At 37.6% G+C, this 17307-nt stretch overlaps 1 protein-coding gene across 1 annotated transcript in view; it reads left to right on the forward strand.

The window, feature by feature from the left end:
* Window positions 1-17307, forward strand: part of LOC122806222 (complement receptor type 1-like) — a 424151-nt gene that overhangs the window by 54763 nt on the left and 352081 nt on the right. Inside the window, exon 3 of the mRNA XM_044076465.1 lies at window positions 12773-12955. Coding sequence (XP_043932400.1) covers window positions 12773-12955 — 183 coding nt within the window. The remainder of the gene's footprint in view (window positions 1-12772; window positions 12956-17307) is intronic.

Genomic DNA, 17307 nt, shown 5'->3' on the forward strand with positions numbered 1-17307 from the left:
TGCTCTTGGCTCCCAAGGGGACAAACACAATGGCACTTTTAAAGACTGGTTGGCTGTATGTTAAGGAGTGGATGCAACTTTTACGTTGTACCTAGTACTACAACCTCATTACACACTTGGCCAGTGCCCTTCTTTATTAAGAACCTGTAATGCAAACATAGTACATTATTATTATACAATATGTGAGTGGCTGACAGAGTGGTACTCTAAACAAATCTCTGGGGACAGCATTATCTTTGAAGTGATGCCTCCAACTTGTGAGATACTCTTCCATAAGCAAGAAATACAGATATTAATTCAATTCTGAATCATAGTGCTAAATGTCCGGAGGTTTTTTTCTTAACAGTTATTGCCATGAAATCTTCATCTCTCCATTATGTACATCTTGTTAAGGCTTCCTGTGTTCTCCTACTGTTTACATACTATTATAACTGTACAAATTACTTATCCCTGCTCACACTTACTGGTTAAGGACTGCTGCTGTTTTGCATGGGAATACTTTTGTTGGATTTTGTACATGTTGGAAGGGCTACTGTACATCTAATAAAGTTGTGTATTTCAGTGAACTCCATAATTTAAGCCAACTCTATTAAATTGGCTCAAACTTATCAAATTTGACATGCAGTCAAGCTTCCAATACCCAAATGCAGAGGGCTTTACCCTGCACTTCTTTCATATTATAAGTAATGATAATGTTGTGCTACTTCAGAACAAGTTACACTTTTAATAAGTTTTGGGGTAAGTAATAATCTTGAAAAATGGAAAAAAGAAAACAAAACAGTCAAAAAATGAAAAGGCACAAAACAATGTGCTTTAATCCTTAAGCACTTTTGCCTTTCAATATAAAATACAGAGACTTCTTCAGAAGAGTTAAAGTTTCAAAATAGCTTGTTTAAATAACTTGAATGAGGAGACATGTAAAAAGTGTATTACTAACAGTTACTATACAGAAAACAAAAAATGGTGCACAGAATATCACACATACTCAAATGTAATAGTATTTTAGCACTTTTGCTCCTAAACCTTAAGCAACCTCCTCAGAAACAGTGTTACAACTCCCTTGCAATATTTAAAAAGCCAAAATGGTGCCAAAGCAGTAAATCTTAAAGGTACAGGCATAAAAAAACTGCAACGTCGATGGCTAAAAATAACATCCATAATAAACATGTTTAAACAGTAAACATAAAACATATGTGTTTTCTCCTGTCTACCTGATGAATCTAGGCATCTTGGGGCAATGCAGCAATTGCCTCATGTACACAGACAACCCTCTCCTTCTACCACCCAACACTACAACCTGTGAGAGATGCACTTATATAGCCAAACTGGAAGCAAAGCTCTCTTCACCTAAGACTGGACTAGACAGTCAAGAGGAGAAGGTAAACACTTGCACCACACCACACTCAGCACATAGTCCCTCAAAACCTACACCACCAAAACACACACATAGAAACACAAAACACACACCTACATTCGCGGAGGCTCTCAGTAAAAACCTGCCCAAGCAACAGGGACCTCCAAAGCAGAAACACAAGCAACTTCCACTCCCCCAACACAACCCAAATGACACATAGCCCACAAACTCAGTGTGCCTCTCAACCACAGCCCATAAGGCATAACGTACCCAACACTCTAGTCATAGATGACTCTATAGTCAGGCACACTGATGTTCCACTCACCAGGCTAAACAAGGAGAAAGCTACCGTCAGCTGCCTGTCAGGTGCCAGGATCCGCCACATAACGCATGCACTCAGGTCACACCACAACAAGTACAAATATGACTCTTGTCACTGTCCATGTTGGTGTGAATGACCTGAGATGTACCTGCCTGGACATGAAAGGGACATGGAGGAGCTGTCTGATCTTGTAGCCCAGGCAAGTATGACCCTAGCCCCGAGTAGCATTCTGCCATTGCCCAGAATGATACCGCAGTACAAGGACAAAATTACTGACTTCAACAATTGGCTAAGCTTCTGGTGTCATTCTAAGGGCATCCAGTATCTGTCTGCCTGGGATGACATGATAGACAAACCACGATGCTTTGCCAGAGATGGCCTGCACCTGTCGTCCCTGGGATTCCAGACACTGGCTAAGGCTCTTGCCACCCCTATAGTGCCTTTTTTAGGCAAGTTTCAAATGACAAATTCACCACAGTAACAGGTACAAGCAAGAAGAATCTGAGGGTATTGCTACTCAATGCTAGAAGTCTAAACCTCAAAATGCACTCGCTCGAGGCACTCCTTGGCAATCTTGTCAAGTTAGATTGGGAAGATGGTACTATATTTAACAGCGAATATATGTAAAATATAAAGTATTATTCACGGTTTTTGGATGACATCTACATCTTATGGAAAGGAAGTCAGGAATCTTTTAACAAGTTTTTAGTATATCTCAATGGGAGTAGTGAATTTTTGAAATTCACGTCAGAAATCAACAACAAAGGAGTGGCCTATTTAGACACACTTATTACTATTGATGGAAAGATCAATACCAAAAGCACTTGAAGGAAATAAGGCTCCAGGCGAAAATTCTGATAGTTTAATGAGGTATAAAAATAACATATCTTGCCCCCATTGCTACCCCTTGAACTTGCTTATAAAATTCCCCTTCAAAATGGATGAAATTATTATTAAGTACCACATCCATCAAGGTTAATATTAGATAAAACTCATTATTATTAAACTTCCCATAATTAACTAGAGCTTCCTCAAAAAGCTTCATACCTTCTTCATGGGGTATAGATGAGAACAAATCAACTATATCTATTGTATAAAATATCAAATCTTTATCAAAAACATCCGGGGTTAATAATTTTAACATTTCCCATGAATCTTTTAGCACACCATTCCCAAAATTGGAAACTACCTTTAATTTTGTGTCCAACCATTTGGCTAATGGGGCTGTGACTGAGTTTTCTGAAGCCACTATAGGGCGCATGGGTGGGCATTCTATATGCTTGTGTACCTTCGGTACCCCAAACAACGTCGGTACCGTTGGTTGATCAACATATAAATACTGAAATGTAGTAATGTCAATTGACCCTTCTAATACTAAATCATTCAGGACCGAATGCACTTTTTTATTCCCAGTATTAATTTCATTTATAGAAGCCCTATGATACCTTTCCTCATTATTCAATATATCCATCATTTTTTCTTTATAGAGCACATAATTCATTACAACCGTCCCACCCCCTTTATCCGGTTTAGAAATTCTAATTGATTTATCATTACTTAAACTATTTAATAAACTATTTTCTTCCTTTGATAGGTTGAAAGCTATCTTATTTCTACCCAACTCATACCTTAACTTTTTTTCCATAAGAATCTCAAAATTTTTCAATTGTGGATGCAGGGGTGGGTTGAAAGTGCTTCTTCTTTTTAGCCAAACATTGGCATTATTATTTGTCTTTTGTCCATGGAATAAAATCTCAAAATTCTTCTTTCTAAGGAAAAGCTTGAAATCAATTAGAACTTTCCTAATATCAGCCCTTCTATTTGGCACAAATTTTAGCCCTTTAGAAAACAAACTAAAATGGACTTTCTCAGTACTAACATTACTATAATTGAAAATATTATAGCCCTGGAAGGTATGACATGGCCCATTCGCTACGATCTGTTCTTCATCTTGAGAATTAAAAACCTGATTTTCTATTACCATCGCTGGTAACCCCTGTTGTAATTCACATATGCGATCCCTCTCCCCCCCCCCTTCTGAAAATTTTGCTGACGACTATTCTGATAATTCTTGATTCTTTCAGATCTTCTCAGTGGGGGGTATTCTGATAAATCATAAATATCACCTATTTCATTATTCTCACTAATAACTTCATTAACATGCTGTTCATTATCCACCCATGCTGCTTCATATCCCTAATACCTAAATGCATTACTATAATTATTTCGGGGTTTGGGGTAACTTACTTTATTCTTATAATCCTGTACATCCCTCTCTAACTTTCTACTTTTTCTTTGAAACACATTACTAATACTTCTATCAACTCTTTTTAATGTGTCATAATACATTCTCTGACATTCATTAATTGTGAAAAGCAAGTCCCTTGTAATTCTACCATTCACATCTTCTATAATGTTACTTAAAAACTCAATTTCTCTTTCATTTTCTTTAATAATAACTTTTAAAACCTCTAAACCACATTTATTGAAAATATTTAATAATTCTAAATGAAAATCACTACCTTCTTTCACCTTATTTGGAAATTTGATGGAAAGAGCTTTAAGTCTAAAATACATAGGAAGGCAACTTTTGCAAATTCCTATTTGGATTATAATAGTAATCATCCCAGGAAACTAAAGTACAATATTTACAAAGGGCAATGCATCAGGGCCCTCAGAATGACCTCATGTTATGGGGATATGTTAGAAGAAATTAATTACATCTATAATTTATTTAAAGAAAGAGGGTATAATATAGATATGATGCATGATGTAAATAAATATGTTATTAGTGAATGGGGGAAGAGGTATGAACATATAATTATCTAACGAGTTAGTTGGGAATAGTATAAGTAATAGGAAAAAATGTAATAACACATACAATAGAGCATGTATTATCGAATTTGGACCTTATAGCAATCAAGTGAAGGAGATATTAACTAGGAATTGGCACATTTTATTGACGGATCAAGAAAAGATTGATATATTAGGACCCTGTCCAACTTTTATATACAAAATGGGTAACAATTTGAAAAAATTATTAGAATTAGGTACGAAAACAATGATGAATAGGGACTTGGCACATACATCGAAATGCGGTGCCTGTAACCAATGTTTTGCTATTAATGAAAATAAGGGATTAGTTTTGGAAAATATTAATAGAACTAAACTTACATTCAAGTACGGTAATTGCAATACCAGCATGTTAGTATATTTGGCAAAATGTATGACATGTCCTTCTTACTATATAGGAAAGACTGAGAGGAAGTTTAAAAAAAGAATATATTCTCATCTTTACAGCATTAGAACGCAAGATACAAAAAATGCTTTGCATAAACATATAAATAGTAGGGGGGAAGATCACTATTTTAAATTTGCCATTTTAGAAAGTGTATCAGTTAATCCAAGAGGTGGTAATATTAAAAACATCTTGGCATATAGGGAATTATGGTGGCAGTTATTAACAGACGCCACATCACCACCAGGCTTAAACGAATACACTTCTGTAAAGCCAATATTAGATTTAAGAAAGTGAGATATTGTTTATTGCTTATTAATGCATTATTGTATACATGTTTTAACATTTGTATATTTTTAAAGATTTTATGGTAATTTGTTTGACGCTGATCAAAGGAATGAATTTTCATTTAGGGAAGTTTTTAGATCAGATAAAATAATGAAATGATGTATTATAGCTTTAAGAAGCTGAAGTAAAATTGGCGCCAAACCAGCATATTTAAATGTGGTTGAACATTTATTTGTTAGTTCTGATGAAGCCCACGGACCGTGGGTGAAAGCGCTTAACTTATTTTAAGGATTAAATCTATTTTATTACTTCATACAAGTGGCATTATTTATTGTTGGACTTTTGGTTTTGAGTATACAGCGTATGTTTGGCGTTTGAAGCTTTGCTGATACTTTGGTACGTTTCGTCGTTTTGAACTCTTGGTTCTGCAGACTATTAACTGGGAAAACTACTCATGTACCAAGTCTTGTGCTCAACGTTTTCTGGAATTCATAAATTCCAATGCTTTGGATCAACTTATCCATACCCCCACCAGGGCAGCAATATCCTAGACCTGGTTATTACCAACATGGCCAGTTGGCACTCCACACCAGAGGTCAATTCCTCGTTGGTCAGATCCGACCACAAGCTAATCACCCTAGACATCCACATCCCTCCCCACCCCCCATTAGGGAAGCCACAGTAAAAAATTTCTCCAAGGCTAACTTCACGCTTCTTAAGACAGAAGTGGCAAACTTCACGACACCCATGCTTACAGACAATAGAGGTATGACTGCTGAATCCTACACAAATGCACTTTACAAGCACTTACACAAGTGCATGGATCGTGCAATCCCTAACAGAACCAAGATGCTATCCTCCAAAAAAAGGAAGCCAATCTGGTGGTCCCCTGCCATAAACAAACTCTACAACAGAAGAAAGAAACTGTTGCAAAAAAAGAGTAAAATCCCATGATTGGAGAAACTCCCTGGTCAGCCTCAGTAAGAAGCTGAGATCCCACATAAAATCCTCCAAAGCTAGTTATGAAAACAAAATCGCCACCGACTCTAAAGACAACCACAAAGCATTCTATAGCTATGTCAAGAATCTCAATGGCAATACTCAGATCTGCTCTGAGTTACAGCACAATGGCACTAAATATACAGAACCAACTGATATTGCCAACATCCTGGCAGATAGGTTCAGTGCTAACTTTACCCCCCTGTCATCCCCTAAAGGGCCCATCTGTATACCAGAAGAATGAAAAGTTCCTGTAATCATGGCTGCACAGGTAAAAAACACACTCTGCAAAACCTAGAACACAGCATCCATGGGACCTGACAACATCCCAGGCTGTGTTCTACATGAAGTACAAAATGAACTGGCACCCCACCTAAGTATCATTTTCAATCATAGCCTCACCTCAGGCTATGTGCCCATTGAATGGCGCACAGCGATGGTTATCCCACTCCACAAAGGGGTAGCCACCATGGACCCCGGAAACTACTGCCCCATTAGCCTGACGAGCCTGGTCTGCAAGGCTATGGAACATATCATCATAGAACTTATAAACAATGACATTGGTAATCTCCAAACTCAGAACCCCACCCAGTTCAGTTTTGTAAAAGGCAGATCATGTCTCCTAAACCTGATAGACTTCTTTGAAGTGATCACCAAAGCCGTAGATGAGGGTAAGGTGGTTCACACAGCCTATCTAGATCTCGCCAAGGCTTTCAAAACCATCCCTCACTCTGGAATTATAGATAAACTCACTAAACTAGGTATAAATCCCTATGTCACAAGATGGGTTGCCAACTGGCTCACTAACAGAACCCACACTGTGAAAGCAGCAGACTCCAAATCCAACTTCAGACCAGTGACAAGTGGAGTACCACAGGGTTCAGTCCTGGGTCCTCTCCTGTTTGGTATCTACTTCTCTGAAGTACAGGCTAACACAGAAGGTCTTTGGCTAATGAAGTTTGCAGATGACTGCAAACTAGGAGCCATAATCAAAACTCCAAAAGATGTGGACATCCTACAAAAGGGCCTCACTGAGACAGATGCCTGGTGTCAAAGCCATGGTCTCAAGCTCAATGCCAAAAAGTGCATTGTCATCCCTTTTGGTAAAAACTCTGTACCCATGAATTACCACATAGGTGGTAGTCTACTTAACACTGAAAGTGTGATAAGAGACCTTGGGACACAGATGGACAGTAGTCTCTCCTTTGATAATCACATCGCCACAGTAGTCAGGAAATCCTTCTATGTGGCACACCTCATCACAAAAGCTTTCTTATCCAGAAAAAAAGAGGTCATTGTTCCCCTCTACTCGTCACTCATTAGACCCATTATAGAGTACAATGCCCCTTTTGGTATGTACCTCACAAGACATCTACAACAACTGGAAAGGCTGCAGAAATACCCCACAAAGAGGATTACCAGCCTCAAACAGATGCCCTACGCAGACCGTCTCAAAAAAACTGCAGCTTTACTCCATCACATATCGCCTACTCAGAGGCGATCTCTGCCTAACACACAAAGCTATGTCAAACCCATAGCTTTTGGACATGCTCCACTTAAAGAAATCCCAATCCCTATGAGCTACACACTCTAGGGACCTAAACCTTGTCACCACAATAAGCAGAACATGGTGGAGGGATAGATTCCTGTCCCAGAAACTTCCCATACTCTGGAACAAACTACCTATCTATATCAAACAAAGCTCCTCATTAGCACTCTTCAAGAAAAATCTTGATGATTGGATGGGAGATAGGAAATTCATCCCGGGGATCACTTCTGTGGCTCTGCTCGACAGTGGCACAGGAAAATAATTTTCTTGGGTGGCGAAAGCCAGGGTACCTTTTGGCTAGGCTTATATAGGCCCTAGGGCCAATAGCCTAGTACCTACCTATGAACCTATATACAATTATTAAAAACATATTATAAAGGCATTATAAAAAGTAACTTTTGAGTGAATTTTAAAAGCTCTTGCCATTTTAAATATTAGTAGCTTTAACTTTAAGTACAGGTTTAATAGAAATAAAATGATTTATTCCTGGATAAACTCCTCTGCATTTAACAACAATTGCCAATATAATCCACATTGCTCAAGTCACAGTTCCCAATCACCTCACCTAAAATGCATGGGCACTTTCTCTAAAACAGTAAAAGTAAACTTCCTAAAATCTTTGCAAACTACAGAGTGTTTATACAGTGCATTTACATTGTGTGCCTTCTTGATGGCATATACATGCCGATTTAATCTCTTCCCTAGTGGCCCAATAGTTTTTCAGATGTAAAAAACTGGGCAGGAAGAGAAAAAGGCAATATACACCACCCCTTTCGTTTCATAGTTATAGTTCCTTCTTACTGTAAATAATTTGGGGTGACTTGCTACAGAAAAGTCTGTGCCTTGTAAAATAAACCTGAATTTTTGCCATGTGCCACAATATTTCATACCAGGATTCCTTACAACATCAACACAATCTCTGTTATGTTCAAAGAGGAATTTCAAATTTTTTCTGTTTTTGTAGACAAATTCCCATTGTTCACCCAACTAATCAATCATGCCAAAAGTTCCAAAGACCATACTCCAATGACTACTGATGATCTTCTTTAGTGAATAAAGATTTCTATTATATTCAACAACAAACACTTGGGTCATATTATCCTGTTTGTTGGTAAAACCCTTAGAACCCAAAGAATTTGGATGTCTTAACAAAGCCTGATATTTGATGTTCCTTTGTTCCACAACCCAATCAAAAGAGCTCATCCACCATCTTGGGCAGATAGCCTGAGTCTCTAAATAGGACTTTCATAAAAGGGTCCTCTTCATCAAATGTGCAATCATCTGACACCAACCTACTTAACTGAATCAACAACCGTCCTTTAACTAGATTCTTTTTTTGCCATGGAGGATGCTGGCTGTTAAAATGTAGGCTAGCACTGAAGAAAGTTTGCTTTCTATAGATATTGGACTCATACTTGGACTGCATCCAAGAAGATTATGGAATTCTTGTGATGCTGGTTGGTAAACTGAATGAAATATGTTGACTGGTTAAGAAATTCAACAGACATTTCAAGATCAGTCACACTTCCACTCCACAGGATGAATATGTCATCCAAATATCTCAAATACTTTTCCACATGAGAGAAAAGAGAGGTGTTGAACAAAGTATTCATTTGCATGTCCAAAGAACCATATTGGCAAAAATGGGCACAGAATCTGCACCCATTGCCACTCCATTGTGTTGCTTGTAATAATCTCCTTAAAAACAGACAGTTATTAGTAAGGACCATCTCCATACACTGATAAACAAAGCTGGTATTAGTGCTATTCAAGTCTAAATCCCTTGATCATAGCTTCTAAAAAACATTCAAGGCCTAGATCATGAGGGATAATGGGAAAAGATCCTTGATATCTATGGTGACAAATACTCCAGCTGAGAAAAATGGTGTGCTAGCCAAACATTCAAGGAAATGCCAAGAATCCTTCAAAATATGTTCTTTGTGTGCATAAAATTACTTGAGTTTGAAATCGGCCAACTTTGAAGTGGCTCAATCTTCGAAGCAGACAATGCCAAAATAAGTCTTAAAGTGGGGGGGGGGTCAGTCACACATTTATGGATTTTTGGGATGCCAAAGATAGCTGGGATCCTGGGGTTCTTCCCCAATAGAAACTCTGTAGTCTTGGGTCCAGGTCATATGTGCTAACCATATCTTCAGTGATCAAGCCAATGCCACCATAGGCTATATTAATTGACAACTGGGAACAAAGTTCAAACTAAAAAACAATTTGCTCTTCCTATTCTGTCTTACAGTTTTGAGTTGACTGACTGACCCCCAAAAGCTACTGAATCAGCTGTACAGAAAAACAAGGAAAATGCTTTACATTTATCAAATGATATATAAAAATCAGTGTATACCCAGATTATACGCTCATCATTCTGAATGAGGTATGGGCTTCCTCAAAATTGATTACATGTATAGCTCTACAATCACAGGACTGCACATATACCTGCTGTCCTTATCAGATCTAAACATAGTGAAAGTTGAGAACAAGTCTAAGATGACTTCCCTGCTCAGATTAGTGGAAGCATATCAGTGTCAATCAGGACTAGAAACCAAAATAGAAGTAAACAAATCAGGCAGCAACTGAATGCACCAAAAAAGAAAAGAAAGAATACAAGGAGGATCAGATGAGAAGACAAGAAATGTAGAAAATACATAAATGTAGTTGCAAGTACAGAAAACTGCTGGAACAACCTCAGGTTGATCAGGATCTGATGCAAGAATGATTAAGGACAGGTGAATTTAAACCAAAAGATGAAAGGTTAATATTAGGTGCCCAGGGTACTGGACTACATACACACTGGCTTACAAAGTCCTTTGAACATGTGGGAGAAACAGACAAATGCAGGTAATGTAAAACAGAACTAGAAGTAGTCACGCATCTTGTTGCTGGGAGTGATACACTAATGGTAGAAGGCCGGTATATTAAAAGTCCCGATAATATGCCAGGAATGTTGCAGTGAAGATTGCACAGACATTACAATATTGAAGTAGCTGGGAAACATTAGCCACAAAACATTATAGAGAATGATGAAGTTTATAGGCCCTAGGGCCAATAGCCTAGTACCTACCTATGAATGTGGGATCACCCATTACCAATAGTTCAAAAAATAGATGCTAGAAAACCAGATATAGTAGTCCATGAAAAGAAGACAAAAGTAACACTGATCATTGAAATTCCTACATCCAGTGATTAAGTGTATTATGTACAGAGAGACACACAAAGTCATAAAATAACAGGATTTGCAGGTAGAAATGAGGGCAATGTGGGGGAAGGATACCCAGACAGTTCCAATACTAGTAGTAGGAACAACGGGTCTCATAAAAAATAATTTACAGCCTTATTTAGATATGCTATCAATACATGCAACTCCATGTGAATTACAGAAGGAGCAGTTCTGGGCATATTGTGGGTGCTGTGAAGAGCACTTTTGGTTAACATCAGAGATTGAAACAATACTAATTTCATGAACATAAATCATACTTTGACTTAGGAAAGAGGCCCATTCCCATCATGGTGTTAGAAACTCAAAAGACGTGAAGAAATTAAACAGCAGTATAGTGTGGCAGTATCCAAAAGAAACCATACTGAATGATCAGGAACATCACTTCAAACAGGAGGAGAATGGGGCTCTGCAGAACATAAAACTTTTTAGTGATGTAATGGATAACCAGAAAAGAAATTTACTTGCTGACTGAGATAAACACACACATATTTATGGTCAGTCATCAAGTCAGAGTACCTGCCAATGATGTAAGTAGGAGTAAATTAATTTTTAAAGCTTTTTCTATCAGAAAGTGTGGTCCTGGTCATTTGATGGGTTGAGAACAAGCCAGATTACTCATAGGCTATTAGGCTATTCTTTCAGAGATGAAGTTCATAGTAGTTACAAGGTATGTGGTTAAGGAGACTATTGAGAAGTCTAGCTCAGTCTCCCAAATGCCCCAGACCTCTGTATGGTCAAGTGACTTGCTCAGCATTACACAGTAAGGAAATGGTAGATGGGGAATCAAACCTAGAATTAGAGACAGTAGCTTGTTAATAGCTCATAGCCTCAAATTCTTTATGTTAAGGCTATCTGTAGTTGGATTTCTACATGCAGAAGCAGAGTGAAGAAGGATAAGTTCCAGGACAGGGCAAAACATGATATCTCTCTAACCACCCTTATCAATCTTAATAAGCACATGATCTGATACATTAATAACGACAACACCAGTGATGCTGTTGTGGAACCATTTCTGGGGGGGGGGGTGCCACATAAATGTTCATAGCATTCTACTTAACGACTGATATATGCATGTAGTTAATACTTCCATGCGGTTATAACTTTTGCAAATCTTGCTCAGCGTAAAATGACCTTTATTTATTTATTTTGCATGAAATTCCATTCTTAACTTTACTAATTCATTCTAAACTGTATTCTGGTCAGCTGAGATTAAAGTTAAGAAATGAAAGTTTTCAAAACAAACAATGGAAGGGATTCGTTAACACGTACACTAAGTGTAAACCATTGTGAGTAAACAGACAACACAAGCATAACTCAGAGCTTCTTGATCATAATTATATTTTCCCTGCAGCCTTAAATATGAAGGCAAATGTATAAGGGTTACTACAAAGTGTAGATTACATGTACACTTAGTAAAATCTTTCTGAGTGACTAGAAAGCACAAAAATTGTGGAAGGGATGTTCTTGAATACAGATAGACTGTGTAGGCATTAATGAATCTGGCCCAATGTATTTTATAAAGCTATTATACTGTAATGCTAACATGCATATAAACTCTTACATTTTGCTTGGTGCATGAAATTCTGACAATTGATTGTAAGTACTTATTTCTAAAGCTGTAAGTAGAAAATGTTTGTATTCTCAAGCAAATTCTGGTTGTTTGAATGGTCCATTGCGAAGATCATACGGATTACTACTTTAATTGTAACTGTTCATTGTGTTATTAAAACTGAATACCGTGGCTTATCCTTACTACTGCAGCTTTATTAGAGGATATTGTTTGTACCTTTCAGGACAATGTCAACCACCACCAGAAATAGAAAATGCTCAGCTACAGCAATTATATATTATGCCAAGCTATCCTAACTTGGCAAAAGTGTTTTACAGCTGCAACACAGGATATCAGAAACATGGAGGATCTGATTCTATAGTCTGCAGGACGTCTGTATGGGAAAAGCCTAGCCTGGTCTGCAGACGTAAGTAGTACATTTATTCTGCTGTCTTTAGACTTTGCACAGTAGCTCATTTAGCAGAGTGGAAGTTAGAAAGACAGATGTTCATTTAATCTAAATACCTCATTTACAACTCTAAAGATATGTCTGGTTGTATTTTGCTATTTCTGAAAAACTGTTTTACACATCACACTTAGCACTCCAAAACTTTTCTAGCAATGTTTCCATTTTAATTAAGACATAAATACTGATTATGCTCTAGAATAAGACAGAGCTTCTTTTGCCAGATCCAGCAACCTTGCTCAGGCTAGGATGATATGTATATATAAGTATAATATCACCTTTGTTGTACACTGTAGTGATAGAATGCTGTAAGTAAGAAGCTGTGAAATGTTAACCATCATAAAAAAAACAAAAAAACAGGAAGGTATGGCAACAGCTGCTACTGCATTTGGTGATATGCGTAGCAGTTCCTGTGTGCCTTTAGTGACCTGAAGAAATGATGAATGGCATATAATCATCTGTAACCCACAAATTCATTCATTTATTTCTATTTGATAACTGGGTAGAAAGACTTGGTTGTTCAGCCCTTTTAGCCATTACTTGGGCTCCAAAGAAAAACGTTAACAAAAGATAAAAGTACAATGGATCATACACTAAATGATGTTATACAGGTAAGTGTTCAACAAGACATAATTACAGTAGAAATAGAAACAAGTACTTAATGATACAACGTTTGTACAAAGTGTTCAGCAAAAGTTACATGCATTTAATGAAAATCAAAACAAAAATTGCACATAGTAATTACTTTAGAGAAAGGGGATATTTAAACTACCACTATGTGTTTTTAAATTTCTGAATTACTTTAACTCTTTTGAATTGCTGTTGATAGTTGAAGAAATGGCTGTGTATCTATTATCCAAAAGATTCTTACATATATTAATTTGAAATAAATACCCCATTAGACCTGGCTTAAAATCTGTCAACGTTTTGTTACATTCTTTCTTTAGGGAACTGATTCCATATGGCACGTCATACTTTTGCAAAGGCTCTTTCCCCTGATGTTATACTGAGGCATGGTGTTACCAATTGAATTACTTCATTTAGTGTAGATACTTCAAAGAGACTGTTGATATTGCATGACAAAGGTGGGGGGATACTGGAAAACCTGGAGTTTGTTCCTTAGTAGAGTAGATATGTGCTGTGCAGGATGGCAGTGGAAGTTTGTCAGATGGCCACAGTGATTTCTTTGGGTCTATGTCAGGACCATAAGGTGGCAGTTAAGTTCCTACTCTTTGTAGGAAATGCATATTTGAGCGAGAGTAAAGACGTGCTGTGCACTTGAATATAGTAAGTGAAAAACCTATAGAACCAATCTTACTCGGGCAAGTACTTTATTTACAGTTGTCTTAATATGTGGAAAAATAATCAGACTGCATCTAAGACAAGACCCAGATACTTTTTTCATCCTCATTAGGGACAGCCTTGTTGTGAGGATCTTTTTAGCAGCAGGAGCATGTTTCTTGGCTTCTGAGAGGAGGCAACAGTATAATCCCTGATTTATGGGAACTAACTGATAGTTTATCAATGTAGGTTGAATACAGAAGCTTAGCCAAAGGATATAAGCAACTTAGCCAGAGGATATAAGCATGCCTTTCTCCTTCTGTTAGTAGTATGCCATCTGCATATATGACCACATTAAGGGAAGGTCTCTCATTAGTCTGATCATTCACAAACAGAGCAAAGAGAAGTGACTTCAAAATGAAGGCCTGTGGCATTCTAGCAAGAAAGTTACCCACTTCAGATAAGAAGCCTTCAGCATATACTCGAAATGTACTAGCTAGGTAGTATCTGAGCTAGTTTAATATTTGCTCTGAACTTAAGCTCAGCAGTCATATCAAGGAGGCATGTATGACTAGATATGGGCCAGAAATCAGAGGTGCTGCTAGGGTTTGTGTGTGTACGTTCTGCCATCAAGTAAAAGCACACTTCAAGTCTCAAGCTGAACCCAATTGTCTTCAATAAGGACACACGACCCAGTACTGACTACCCCAAGTCTCCTCACACTACTTTTGTCTTCTTTCTCTCTCTCATTCATTTAACATTGATGAATTGCCTAGCAATAAATGTCCTTGTACAGTTACTCTACTGCCTGCATTTGTAAATACTGTATACAATTTGCAGGTTTATTTCACCTTGTATGTATTTAAGGCTTTTTATGGTGTCTGTCAGTTTTTAAGCTGATTGTTTCCTGTACTTCCATGCGGAGACTGAAACTGGTCCATTGGGATCAGTGTTCTACCCTTTTCCAGTTAGGGGTCACCACAGTGGAACAATAGTCCACAGAATGATTGACAGTGGAGTTTTACGGTGTTGAGTTGCCAGCCTGGCATCCAACCTTCCACAGAAGGCACACACGTGCACACTCTCACACCTAGGATGAATTTAGAGTGTCCAATCCACCTGCAGCATGTATTTGGAAAGTGGGAGGAAACAGCAGCACCCACAGGAAACCCACACGACTGCAGGGAGGACATGCAGACTCTGTACAGAATGCACCCCAGCCAAGAATCAAACCAGAGAACCTCTTGCTGTCAGGTGACAATGCTAATTTCTACAAATAGAGTAGCATTCTTTGAAGATGTGGTGCTGCTTTGTATAATGATGACGTGAATATGCTTGTTATTTGGTCTGACCCCACCTTACATAAATATCATTGCAAAATGATTGACAAAAATATAGCAATCATCTTGTTTCTACAGAAGCATAACATATTAGTGGATCTGTTAATATGATCCATAAACTATCAGACTGTTCTCCTGTAATATATTTCACCTCGTTAGCTGGCATCTAACCTCAGGGTAGTAGGTTGTGCCAATTCACAAAACAGGAGAGTCGGTGCTATAGTAGCGAAATGTTTCAGCATTTCAAAACTTCTCTCTTACTTTGTTGACCAATACCATGATATATAATGCATTACAGTTGACAAGTTAATGATGTTTTAAGGGTTTTGCCTGTTTACAATTACTTTTTCCTTGTCAACGTCTGATTTCAAAGCTTGTTTAAATAAAACATGTGCATTTCAGGGAAGCTACACACATTTTGCATTGGTTCCTGTTACATTTAAAACCTTTACATCTCATGCTTCTCAGCAGCCTTAATTGATACATTCATGTTCCTGCTTAGGAGAGAATGCCATCTGTTAGGTTGACTATTCCATCTATCCATTCAACAATAGTAGCTATTACTCTCTGGAGCACTTCTGTAGCTAATAATATCCCAAGCATTAGTCTGAGGAACTTGTATCTGACTAAATGTCTCCTAAAGGTACATAGATTGGAACTAACCTCATCCAGTTTAATCTTCTAGAACCCTTATTGGCATCAAGAACAGAAAAAAGGTAATATTTGATATAGTAGCTACAACTTCTAAAATCATGTGTGGTGGGCAGTGTTGCCTCATGATCCATTTAGTTAGGTCTTGAGGATCTAAACATATCCTTAGTTCATACCACTCAACCTCTTAGCACAAGAAATCTGGGCAAAGCCTCACATAATGGGGGGACAAAGGCCCAAAAATTAGTGACACATTTTAAATATTGCTCTCATAAACTTCGAAAGTTGCTAAATAACAGGATTTATGTTAACATGCATTTTCTGAAGGATACGAAGTCTGAAACCCAAATGTATGTCATTGTATAGTGACTTTAATCCCCAAATCATCGCAATGATTTGCCAGAAAACCACAACTTTTATGAGGAGCAGACCAAAACTATGAGGCAAAAATCTGGGAATTCTGTAAAAATCTGGACATTTGAGAGGTGTGCCTTAGTTTGTTCTGCTTTACAAATGTCATTGTATTATTCATCACTCTTTCAGTTCTGTCTCCTTTTCTGACAGTAATTCCTATTCTAGCCCTGTCACTTTTCACAGGATAGGAATTACTATTCCTCTGCTGGCACTGTGGTAATACTTCCTTTCCCTCCCCTTCCTACTGCATGCAGAATAGTAATACAATATGGGGCTGGGAGTGGCATAATGGTTAACATGTTTACCTCGTAGAAGTACAGGGTTTTAAAGACGTGTGTTGTGAATGGACTGAATACTTATGTTGTTTTTAACTTTTAACTCTTAATTCACATGTCATGGTTGATTGAAATATGTGAGGTGTTGTATGCATGAGATTTGTATGTGCTTTCTCTAAGAGATATCTGACTGTTATGCTGTTTATGAGTACTTCTTTACTAATAGTGATAAAGTGGTGGATGTATGGAGTGTGTATGAAGCTGTTTTATTTTTTTTCCTATTTTTTCTTTCCTTTTTATTTATTTGTTTTCTTATATAGTCTTAACTGTGATGTTTGGTGCTGGTTTATTT

This window comes from Protopterus annectens, chromosome 7.part0 (genome assembly GCF_019279795.1).
Source record: "Protopterus annectens isolate FY-2018-M chromosome 7.part0, PAN1.0, whole genome shotgun sequence".
In the NCBI taxonomy this organism is placed as follows: Eukaryota; Metazoa; Chordata; order Ceratodontiformes; family Protopteridae; genus Protopterus; species Protopterus annectens.